Here is a 12,868-nt window from a genome sequence, read left to right as displayed (position 1 = left end):
AAAAATCACATTTTGGGTGTGCCTCATCAACTTGCTTGAAGCCATCTCCGTTGTCATAGCAGTGACACTAACGATAGACTCCAGTACTTGTGCGCATGATCAGAAATGCAACAACCTCACAGATTTATGGGAAACTGAGTTTTTATTCTACAGACGTTCTTGTCTGGTGCACGAGACTACAGACGTTCAGGTAAACGGAGGTTAAATGATCTCAATCTAATCACATGCGATTGCACATTAAAAATGTCACTCAACATTTTTTATAATGACCGTTAATTGCATATATATATATATATATACACACACACACATACGTTTGAGGTATATTTCTTATTTCTCGTGTTTTTTTCTAGTTTTACATTATTGCATTGTTGGGTTTTGAGTTTGCAAGAAAGGAATTTCGCTGTACTTGAGCATGTGACATTTAAACTTGAGGATAATATAGCAATTGAATGGCACATCCAATCTTATTCTTTGGAATGAAAGCTGTATTATAACCATAGACTTGCAACCAATTTCTCAATAATCTGCCTTGTGCATATTGGAACTAACTCAGTGATTTCTTGTAGATCCTTAATGTTTTACACGTTAGTGTTTTTATTGCACTGTTATCAAAATAACTTGTCAGTCATTCAGTTTCGTATTTTAGTAAAAGTCGGGCTCGTCCGGGATTTGAACCCGGGACCTCTCGCACCCTAAGCGAGAATCATACCCCTAGACCAACGAGCCAGATGAATATAATAGAAAACAGTCCAGGACAAGTATGCCACGTAAGTATGGCTTTACCAGACGAATCTTTTGTAACTAACTGCAGTGAAAATGTAACTTTTTATTGGACTTTGTCGTTCTCTAGAGGTCCATTTTGGTATTACAGCTTGCTTTCTACCACAATCCCCACACAACCTTGATCGTACAGTTGAACAGAAACCACCATTTGTTATGTGACAAGTTTTATTCACAAGTTTTTTTTCCCCTCTGTCCTTTAGACAAATCCAAAGTTTAGAAAAGGCAACATGCAGGTGTAGCAGCACGTTTAAAACGATAACATTTTAAATATAAAACGTCAAACATTTGCAAGACAAAACTGAGAAACTTAAGGGGGGAAATAAGCTTTTCCAAGCTTGAGGTAGAGTTCAAATTTGAACTACAAAATTAAAAAAAGGTCAATGGGTGTGGATAAAAGGCCAAGTTAAACAAAATAGTCTTATTGAATGTCGCTGATCCACAGACAAAGGTGCTTTACCCAGTGGTGTTCTCATGTAATATACTGCCGATTGAGTAGGATACTGTTACTCTGTGTAATGACTTCTTTGGTAGCACTTTATTTTACACTATCATTCATAAAGTCGGTTACACTAACAGTAATACCCCATAACTAACTTATAAAAATCTTTTGCATCACTAGTTACTACTATTATCGCAACTGTCATTGACAATTTTGTTTAATTTCTTTATCTAAATAGGCAAGCCAGTTAAGAACAAATTCTTATTTACAATGACGGCCTAGGAACAGTGGGTTAACTGCCTTGTTCAGGGGCAGCACAGATTTAAACCTTTAATTTTTTATATAAAAGCGCCATAAGGTATCTTATAACCATGCAGTATATTTAAATGGCACATAAAATATGCAGTGTTAGTACTCTTGTAAAATAAAGTGCTACTTTGCAGTGTGGCTACAGTAGCAAAGTCCCCATGTGAAAAAAAACAGAGGTGTATACATGGCTTTTCTTGTGCAAGACAGAATTCATTACTACATCCATAAAACCACTGATAATATTCATACCAGTGTCTGAGTATGGTTCACCCATAGACAGGTTCAAGTTATTTTTTCAGACCTACATTGATTCCTGTAGCCAAACTGTGGCACAATGCAAGGTGACGTAGTGTGGTGAAATGCATGCTAGGACTGTTCCAAAGACGTCGCTGTGTTCTTGTGTGGATGCTCGGTTTATGATTTGCAAGCTGATACAAGCATTACAATATAAAAAATATTATGAATAACAATAACATGCAAATTATTTAAAAAAAATTGTTAGCATTCTTTGGGGGTTGCTATTACTTTTTAGTTATGAGGTGGAGGACATCGATAAGGTTGCAGACAGACAAAGACTGAGGCTGTGTACTTTAAAATAGTTCATTGATAGGAGAATAAATGTCTTCATAAAGAGGTGAAGGGACCATCCAGTACCCAACCATGACCCTATGGTTGGTGGTAGAGGTGGGATCCAAGGAGGGGTGCCCATGGAGCTAGTGTATGTCGAGGGGCTGTGAGTCAGTGGCGGGGGGGGGCCAGTAACAGCCGTCTGGGGGTCCAGAGGTCGGTTCATTTTCCATGGGTTTGGGGGAAGTGTGTCAGTATGATGTGGAGAGGGGATGAGTTATAGAATCTTCTGAAGGATGGAATTGGGCACTTCTAGAGTCTCGTCCTTTACCAGGACGATGTCATAAGAGTCCAGATATTTCTCCAAACGCTCCTCCACCTGCCAGGGAAGAGAGAAGAGTTACGATGCAGATTGGCACAGACAGCACATAACCTCATACTTTCATATCAGTCACTATAGTCACATCTTCAGACTATTAATATCCAGTAATGTAGCTGGTGATGGGAGCAGATAGAGTTGCTGACTGGCGATGGGGGCGGCGGGGGGGTTGCGGGCACCTTGTCATTGAGGAAGCCGATCTTGAGGATGTTCTCCACGTTGGGCACGCCGTCAGCCATGTTGAGGTCGCCTAACGAGTCTCCGAGCAGCACGATGTTGCAGTTGTCCTTCACCTGTTTGAAGTACTCCGTGTTGCGCAGGGCGCCGTCGTGCTTGTTGAACACATGGATCAGCTCTCCCTTGAAGCCCCTCAGCTCGCCCTGAGAGAAGAAAAATACTTGAGTTTAAATGGAACTGAGCCAACTGATGCAAATGCAATGCATACACCCAGGTAGAACCATAGCTTTATTATCAGGTTTATCAACACTCAGAAACTCAGGCCTATCCTCAGCATGTACCAAGCTCTCCTCGAGGGACTTACATTCTCGTCAAAGTCCATGAAGTTGGACACCACCTTGACGTTGGGGTGGTAGACCCCCGCCTGGTGGATGATCTCCTCCAGGACGTCCCCCAGACCCGCTGAGAAGATGAACACGGGCACGTTGTGCTGCTGGAGTCTGTCAAAGAACGGCTCATAGCCCTCCCTGTGGGACAGACATGTAAGCATTAGGACCACTCATAGCCCTCCCTGTGGGACAGACATGTAAGCATTAGGACCACTCATAGCCCTCCCTGTGGGACAGACATGTAAGCATTAGGACCACTCATAGCCCTCCCTGTGGGACAGACATGTAAGCATTAGGACCACTCATAGCCCTCCCTGTGGGACAGACATGTAAGCATTAGGACCACTCATAGCCCTCCCTGTGGGACAGACATGTAAGCATTAGGACCACTCATAGCCCTCCCTGTGGGACAGACATGTAAGCATTAGGACCACTCATAGCCCTCCCTGTGGGACAGACATGTAAGCATTAGGACCACTCATAGCCCTCCCTGTGGGACAGACATGTAAGCATTAGGACCACTCATAGCCCTCCCTGTGGGACAGACATGTAAGCATTAGGACCACTCATAGCCCTCCCTGTGGGACAGACATGTAAGCATTAGGACCACTCATAGCCCTCCCTGTGGGACAGACATGTAAGCATTAGGACCACTCATAGCCCTTTGTGGGACAGACATCCAGCTTATATGAACGAAAATTATTCACAGGCAGAAATAAATAATATTTCGTAGAGCTTGTGTTCATGAAACAACAATAACGGCCACTCTGGCTCAACACGTGTCCTGAGCGGCCTTCTGTAGTTTAGATTATTAAAAAAAAAAAATCTCAGGTCTTACCTCAGGCAGGCGTCTGAGTCTCTCACCACCTCTGAGAGTTTGTCCTTCTGTAGCCTCTGTTCCACCAACAATGTGTGGGACTTAAAATACCTGTCAACACACAGACTGTGCCTTAGCGAGAGCAATTGTATGTGTGTGCGCACGTGTGCACGCGTCTACTCACCATTCTACCATGAATGGATACTTCTCCTCCATCGTTAGATGGGGGTCGATCTCTATGGGGTAATATGTGTTCTTAAGCTCCAGTAACTAAAAAAAAGACGGAAAATCAATTAGCATTAACACATACTTTTGTGACGCCTACAAATACTATTAAGCAATAGTAACATGAAACAAACCTTCGTCCTACAATCTTCGGTGACAAGCTTGCAGTTGTCAATGATATCTGTGTGGAAAGGAGGACTTTGGTCAGACGGAGAGGCCGGAGACAGTCATAGGCAGGGAACTTATTTAGAATCACAGTGAATGTTGAGCTGGTTTTATGTTGTACTTACTATGACACGTGGGGCAGCGTTTGCCGTTGACTGCGAACCGGCTTAACGTCATGTCAAAGTCAGTGATGACCTGAAAACAAACCAGGAGAGCCATGGAGGGGAGTCAGTGATAACTCTGGTCATCCTACTGTCACCACAGGGTGTCACTGTTCATCCAATACCAACGGCCCATTTCTCTTTGCACACCCTTCCCCTCCTACTGTACCTGTAGTTTGGAGGCACCACCCTTGATCATGTCACAGATGATCTGCTCCACCCGCTCTGGATCCCTCATGTGGACCGTGTTCTTCTCAAACTCTGGCATCTGAGAGATGGAGAGGGCGAAAGACACAGAGATTAAGTATGCTTCTAATATACTTCTACAAGTAGCATGTAACACCCATCACTGAAATCGATAAATGAGTTGGGCCTATGGTTAGTGTTTGGTGGGGTGCGGGTCAAGTTTAAAAGAGCACCCTCATTTTTGGGGCCAAGGTAAGAGGAGCCAGGAGAAGACTAAGTGGATATCACAACACCCCTCGTGCCCCAGCCCCCATCTCCCCCGGGCCAGAGCAGTGGAACAGCTGATGTTATGGATCCTTCTTCTGTACATAACTGACCACCACCCAAACAAGCCCCAGGCCAGGAGGGAGGAGACCTGAACCACAAACAACTTACAGGGCTGCAGACACCAATATGTTCTATTGAATCTTAGCGACTTGACTTGGTGGTCTAACTACAATATTAGGCTACTGATCAGGCAATGAATTAGGTTCAGGTGGAGGAATGAGCGAGACGGATCTATAGTGCAGTTGAAGCCCTGTTGACATGTCAGGGCAGGAATGTAACAAACCATAAATACTACCTCCAGCTGGTGTGTCCCCTTGAGTCTATTTTTAAGGTTGCTAATAAAACCTTGACTGAAGGGGTGGTGGAGCTGGGGAAGATAGGGGGTGTAAACTAGATACTCTGGTGAAGGAATACCCAGTTATGTTTGAGTATCGAAATTGCCCACACCCCATCCACAAACAACTTTGTGCACACACAGCCATCAGTGGTATGCAATAGTGTACCAAGACTGTTCTGTGGTATCAGTGGACGTGTCCAAGGTTATGACTGGGATGTAGGTTAAAGTTAGGAACCCCCTTCTCACACCACTTAATGTAATACACTGGGGCTGATCCATGGAACAGAACACCCTCTCCTTTGGTGCATTTGAGTTGTTTACGCAATGTCATGTGTCGTAATGTCTTTAAGAAATACACCGTTCCAGATGCATAGGCTACATTGACAACATTCTTCAGTCTTAAAAACACTGAGACCACACCTATGTAACTCATTCTTGAATATTAGATATAAAAACTTAGTTAGTGGGAAGGGAGAGCAGAATCCACACACTCGTCGCTCCAAATACCAGTCATACCTATTTACAACTATCAATTATTAACACACCATCCTCTAATGATATTTTACTGTTTAACTACATAATAATCCATTAAATTCCCATCTTCTTCCATGCATTCAGTACATCCTTTCTCCAACTCCAAACACACCAACATAAATAAACACATTTGTAGCCTGGTCATTTTCTGACCCTCCAGAGCAATTTGTAGCTGGTGCTAACAGCAGGGCTCTGAACAGCAGCACACACACTTACCTTTTCCTCTGGTCTTGCACAAAACAAGTGAAGGGAGTGAAGAAAAGGTTCTCTGTCAGCAGAGGGCTTATATAGGCAACGCTACAGAGGGGGCGTCACCCAAAATAGATTAGATCATGTTATCCCTCCCCTTTGTAAGAGGCCAGTGACGCACTGACACGCAAATGAACAACTCACACACATCTTCAATTTACGTCATAAACACAGGACACACAAAGATTAAATTAACATGTCTTAATACACACACACGGCAAGTAGATGAGGTGACATGGAATAGCCCCATGGCAGTAGTTTACCTTTGACCCCTCAGCTTTTAAAAGAGGTACTGTAACTAGAATCCATTACAGTCACATGATGCAACAGAAACAGCCCTCCCACTTGTCTGGATTATTTCCAGGCCAGGGACGAAACCCTGCGGTGCATTTCTCCACCAACGCTGACCACACACATTTCAAGACCCCTACCCTGCCTCACGTTGTTTGTGTGTGCGTGGCTATGGAATACCCAGGGTCAAAGGGTCATGGTTCATCCACTCTGCTCACCGCCAATGAGAAGCCATCTGAGTTCCCCCCCCCCCCGCCCCTGTAGGTTATATGCCGCGTTCACACGCTAGTCGGAACTCTGACATTTCTGACTTGTTGAATGAGGCACGTGTATAACTAAAACCAATCAGCAAGCCGGAAATGTCAGTTAGGCGTCAGTCATTATTTAGGCCTAGCACATGACAAACCATACCTCAGCTGCAGGGTCACATACCACCTTTCAATAGGCCTAACTCAGGCAGAGAGGTCTAATCACATCTCACCAAAATAAGACTACACACACACACACACACACACACACACACACACACACACACACACACCCTATCCGATCAACACTGATCAAATAACTAGACAACGTAAGGGCTGGCCAATCATATTCAGGTCTGCATTTCCACTACCATGGTGATTGTTGGGTTTCTGACACTGGTATCATATGTAGGTGATAAATCCAACCGCTCTCCACCCAAGCCTTGGGAGCAGTAGGCTAAAACAGATACACTTATGCAGTCATCTTTTTTATGAGACATTTAAAACAACAAGGATATACAAAAACAACTTCCACCCAATCTAAAATGTTTTTTTCTCCCCCCCATAAATAGGCTAGGCCTACATCTTCAACAATCATTGGAACAACTGTCAAACATGAGGTGTTGAAAGGGAGTCCATTGGCGATTCTGTCTCACCCGAAGAAAAAATAAATAAATTGCGGCAACACCATTTAAAACCCATTGTCAGTTTGTAACTTTTTCAACATCTGTGAAAGTGCTGGCTCAACATTCCTTTCTACAGCGGAGGGTGTCTCGTCCTCACCCCCAGCCTTGTTCACCAAAGTCAAAGGTTATAGAGGACACAGAGCTGGAGCAGAGTACGAGAGTTGGAGTTCATTTGTAGTAGTCTGCATTCAGACTACTATCAGCCATTGGGCAACAGAGTGGAAGAGGTGCTTTGTGGCATTTGTGACAGCATTATGCCTACACAGATATAGGGAAGAGAGGTTATCTTGGGTGAGTCAGTCAATGTAAGAATCTACTGAACATTTCTGCAGCAAATGTAAATAAAGACCTACTATGGGGAACATACATTAAAAAAATACATTAATAAGGGCTGTGAGGGCATGCTGCTGACAACATTTTAGTTCAAGAGTTTTGACTTTGAGCCAAAATGGCGACTTTGCCAGGCAGGCTTGGACACTCATTTCCTCAGAACAGCATTGTGATAAGCTGCGTGTGCTGCTCTGTGATTAAAGTAGGGCTGTGGTTGGGCCCCATGTAGTTTGGCAAAGTATCATCCACATTGCCACAGAACATTTCATGATAGCTTAATAACATTCTCATTAGAATGCATTTCTCTTAAAACTTGTAGTGCCCACTGAAAAACCTAAAATATTATTGGCTCAGTGGAGTAGAAATTGTCCTATTAGAGGTCTTCCCTCGAAAAAAAAGTATGTAAGAGAAACAGAGAGACAGATCCCCTTGGCCCTATACTCCATGCCTCATAAATATGAATAAGTAGACGGTAAAGCGGACAGTGTCTGCTGTAAGAGCTCTTCAGCTAACAGTATCGCCACAGCGCAGGCACATGGACAGTCCGCTCTGTCGTAGATAAACTCCCTCTCCGCAAAGGAGGAAGGTTGTAACTCTGTTGCCCCTGGATAAGCCTGCCATGACACAGGAGAAGTCAGAGAGAACATGTGTGACCTCAGCCAAACAAGGTGACTTATCCAGCAATATACACCTGTACTCTATTGTGTCGGTCACCCCTCCTTGGACTATTTAAGCCTAGACTTTGTTGAGCGACTTAACCACATTATAGTGGCGATTCCCTATGAAAAGCCACTGGCACAGGAGAGAGCTGTCCATAACACGTCCACAAAAAAAAAAAAAATCAGCTTGGGTGAAGTTCCCATTCACTGCACATATAGTATAAAATGTAAAAAGCTCCACTACACATATTCCTATACAAATAGGTGCAGAGAGATGCAATTCTATAAGCTGTATCTGTGATACGGTAAGAACTGTATGCGCTCTCCTCTCACCTGTGATAACCCTTCCTGGCCACCTGTGACACACACACACACACACACACACACACCTCTAGTGTACAAAACAAGTCAAAATAACTCGACAGACAACATATACACAACACAAACAGGCCAAAACGACTCCTACACATTGTACAGGCCTAACCATCATGTAAAGACACTGGGTCAATGCTGGAGTCAAAGTAATACTTTGAAAATAATACTGAAAGCGTTGTAGTAGTAAGATCATGAAAGAACATTTTGGGGAAACTTAACACACCATAACACTAGAACATGGTGTAACAATATTTTTCTAAAATAGCAACATAGATCAAACTGAAAGAGATGTCCAATAGGAAGTAAAACAGTTCAGCACTGAGCAAGACTGTCTATTGCCAATCTCCCCATGGAGAAAGTGGAGTGAACATGTTAATTTGCTTGAGAGCAAGCATGAAGCATTACAAATGTTCTTATCTGCCATCTAGTGGCCAATAATGAATACACGAGACCATTTCAATCCCAAACACAACCATGCAGTAGATGTCTATCATTGACCAACAGGACACCACTGTGGGCTGGGACATCAGGCAACATGAGCACGCCTGCTACAACTGGACACTGTGGAGTAGATGTGTGTTTTTCTAACAGTCGATGTCTTTCCCATGCTGGGGACACTGTAATAATCCCGAGTGGTGCAGTGGTCTAAGGCACTGCAACTCAGTGCAAGAGGTGTCACTACAGTCCCTGGTTCAAATCCAGGCTGAATCACATCCGGCCGTGATTGGGAGTTCCATAGGGCGGCCAACAATTGGCCCAGCGTCTTCTGAATTTGGCCGGGGTATGCAGTCATTGTAAATAAGATTTTGTTCTTAACCGACATGCCTAGTTTTTTCATTTCACTTCACCTTTATTTGACCAGGTAGGCTAGTTGAGAACAAGTTCTCATTTGCAACTGCGACCTGGCCAAAATAAAGCAAAGCAGTTCGACACATACAACAGAGTTGCATCAAGGTTAAATAAACAAACAAAAAAAGAGGGCAAAGCTTGCCTAAAAAGAACCCCAGTCAGAAAGCAGGGAATAGAGCAGCCAGCACGTCATTCCTGGAAGAAGTTTAGTGTGAATGAATGGGTCAACACGCTAAGTTTAATGGAGGTCTGGTATATATATGGAGGTCACCATCCCTGCCGTCTATAAAACAATGCTAACTTATCTTGTGCACCAGTTAGTGATGTATCAGACAACGTAAGCGTCTGGCTGCCTGTGAGGTACAACTGTCTTTCACTATATCAAACAATGATTCTGCAACATTTCACAGACACAATTGGCACTGTGATAGTTTGAATTATTACATGCAATACAACAATTGTTGTACACAGGGTCTAAAAATAACTGAACAGAAAGATGTAGCAATCCTCACTATATGAGCCATGTTACAATTCACATCAAGTGGGTTAACCCTATTGGTGCGCTGCCTTTCACGCCAGTGACCCTGGTTCACGTCCCTGCCCCGCAGTTTGCTACTGGCGTCAGAAGTGGGATGGCGGCCGTGAGGCCATCGAAGCAAGGCTGCCCGGACATGTGAGGGGGCTGAGAAGTCAAAGCACGGGGACATGTCTTCCTGTTCTAAGGGGGCAGTGTAGCATTGCTCGCTATATGGCCACATTACAATTCCCACCAAATGGGTTAATCTGATTGGGGAGATGCATAGGGTGTTTGCAATACACTTGTCATCTGATCCAGATAGTTACTCTAAATCTAACCTAGGCTGAGACCCAACAGCCACACATAATGCTAACAAATCCTCAGTTGTACCCCTTGATGGTAGGTTGTCTAAACATCAGTCTGAAAGAAGTTGCTGTAAAAAGACAAGTCTCTATAAACCAGAATGTTGAATACAATGAGATTTAAAAGCTGCAATATGTAACTTTCTGGGTAACTTTATCAAATTCACATAGAAATGTGTGTTATAAATCAGTCATTCTCATTGAAAGCAAGTCTAAGAAACGGTAGATATGTTCTATGTGCACTATTTCTATGCTTCCTGTTAAGTTTAGATTTTGCATATTTTTGTACACCAGCTTCAAATACTATATTTTTGGTTATGGAAAATATATTTCACAGCGGTTTAGATGGTACAATGATTCTCTACACTATACTTGCTTGTTTTGTCACAAACTGAAATTAGGTATACTATTAGAATTTTGGTAACCAGAAAAGGGCAGAGCGATTTCTGCATAGTGCATCTTTAAAAACAGTATATCTTTAAAAATTACTTTACTGGTTGTCCGTGCTGTTTGTCCTTTTGGCGGTAGGAAGTGGAGATCGGGTTAACCACAGGAAAGTGTTATTTACCCAACTTTTTGCAGCGCCCTTAGGTTATTTTACTTGTGTTTTTGCCATCTCCTGATGCACAATATGTAAACAATTGCGGAATGTAACCGAACTGTCAATCAAAGCCCGTTCCCTCGCAATTTGCTGGAAATGGTGGTGAAATTTGCCATCTGATTTCGTGGTACAATGTTTGATCTGTGCTTAGGTTAAACGCGGCCGTTGACATGTTGTGCAAGTCAAGTGCGAATTGTTTCAGCATTGAAAATACAAACCAGCGTACTGAAAGTCAGGTTAACGGCACTACTCTGGATATTTTGTCTCAGATTACCTCCTACATAAGGACAAAAATCAGTGGACAACAGGTAAAGTATGTTCAAATGACGTTTATTCAACAGTCTAACATGTGATGGGGCTGATCACAAAAAGTGAGCCTTTATGTTAAAGACGAGAGAGTTTTCTTCCACTCTCGGATTCGTAGAGACTAGATGGTAGGCTACATGTCCTAGAATTGAGAATGGACTTTACAGAATCACAATATTTAACTAGCAATGACGCTTGAGGACAAGCAATGTGAAAAGTAAAACTCACACCTGACCTGTAAGTCCGTATTTTGACATACCAGTTGAACTTGTTTGATAGAGACACTGTCATTTGGCTTCAAAACGTGTTTAGTTGTCATTTTGGACAGGGGGCTCGAGAGTAGAGCAGAAGGGGCATTGTTTGCATAACTCGGAAGTAACCCATTGAACCAACATTCTTTCAACATTCTACCACGAAATCTGCTGGCAAATTTCACCACCACCTGACAAACAGCGTCAGTTTAATGTCATGTCACGATTTTGGGCAGCTTTTCGTGACACCACGATAGCTACCTAGCAAATAATGACCTCTAAACCACCCTTGCTATTTCTAGGAACATCCGCGACTGCGCAATAGACGCATGAACAGCACGCGCGAGTCCACTCACCATCTCGATGATCTTCGTTTTCTTTCCCGCTCTCTTCTTCTGGGCGAACATGTACTGGGCGAGAACCACACCACCGAACAGGGCACATACACTGGCACTGGCCGCGGCACCGACTTTTACCACGGCAGTCTTGTCCATGCTTGTGCCGCTCCTAACAAACAACCCTAGTCCTTCCTTATGTCAACATGGTCCCACCCTCGAGTCGATTGTCCGCTGAGGCTGTAACTGACTACGCACCCTCCTGCCGCTACCACTGGGGGAGAAAACGGGGGGATGATGTGCATTTATACCAACATTTTTTTTATCATCCAGGGGTATTTAACCAAACGTACCCAAATATTTGATGTAATTGTGTTGGTAACGCATAGAGTAAAATGCAATAATTAAGAAATGTATACACATTCTCAGTTTCAGTATTATTGGTTTCGAATTAGTATGAACCACGTCCATGGAAACGAGCCCCAACAAAACAGACGTTTGCAACGTAGTAATAAGAATGCATTACATTAGTCATTACAATTAATTATATTAGTCATTACTATAGCCCAATAATATGATCGTGTGCGTGCGTGTCTGCCTGTATTTCGCAATATTTTAGTGTGTATTTCAGTTATTGTCTGCAGAAAAATATATACCTCCATAACCAATTATGCACATTTTACACAATAAGGACTAATCAATTACAATATAATAATTGCTCCCATCTGCTGCCAAATTGACCACATTACTGAGCGCGTGCTAGACAGCAGGAGAATCTCAATTGTATCCTCCTCGCGTCCTCTCTTCTCAAAACCGATTGGAAGACAGAGGGGAAGGACCTCTGGTTTGTCCTCATCCAATGAGGTTTGAGGAGGCGAGGATAGAGGACGAGCAGAGTATGCAATATATATTCTTCCTATAACGATAGCAAGGTCTTGACTTGTAAAGGGGCAAGGGGGTTACCATAATTTGGAAACGTTAAATACTAGCCATATCAAAACCAGGTTTCAA

The 12,868-nt window shown here is 43.2% G+C and overlaps 1 protein-coding gene and 1 non-coding gene across 4 annotated transcripts; both read right to left on the bottom strand.

Annotated features, from left to right (window-relative positions):
- Positions 1 to 657: 657 nt before the first annotated feature.
- trnap-agg (transfer RNA proline (anticodon AGG)) lies at positions 658 to 729 on the bottom strand. Its single transcript has one exon. It is a non-coding gene; the product is annotated as a tRNA-Pro (tRNA).
- Positions 730 to 933: 204 nt separating this feature from the next.
- On the bottom strand, positions 934 to 12,128 carry nt5c3a (5'-nucleotidase, cytosolic IIIA). 3 transcript variants are annotated; one of them, XM_014200677.3, is made up of 9 exons: positions 11,879 to 12,128; positions 4,584 to 4,682; positions 4,379 to 4,448; positions 4,223 to 4,269; positions 4,048 to 4,133; positions 3,885 to 3,974; positions 3,022 to 3,184; positions 2,660 to 2,860; positions 934 to 2,480 (listed from the first exon to the last, which is right to left on the bottom strand). In XM_014200677.3, the coding sequence occupies exons 1-9, from the start codon at positions 12,014 to 12,016 to the stop codon at positions 2,379 to 2,381; spliced, it is 996 nt and encodes a 331-aa protein (XP_014056152.1). In that variant the 5' UTR covers positions 12,017 to 12,128; the 3' UTR covers positions 934 to 2,378.
- Positions 12,129 to 12,868: the final 740 nt, after the last annotated feature.

Source organism: Salmo salar, chromosome 05 (assembly GCF_965601325.2).
Source record: "Salmo salar chromosome 05, fSalSal1, whole genome shotgun sequence".
In the NCBI taxonomy this organism is placed as follows: domain Eukaryota; kingdom Metazoa; phylum Chordata; class Actinopteri; order Salmoniformes; family Salmonidae; genus Salmo; species Salmo salar.
Note: the sequence above shows the minus strand (reverse complement) of the source record. Positions and strands in the feature narration are given on the sequence as shown.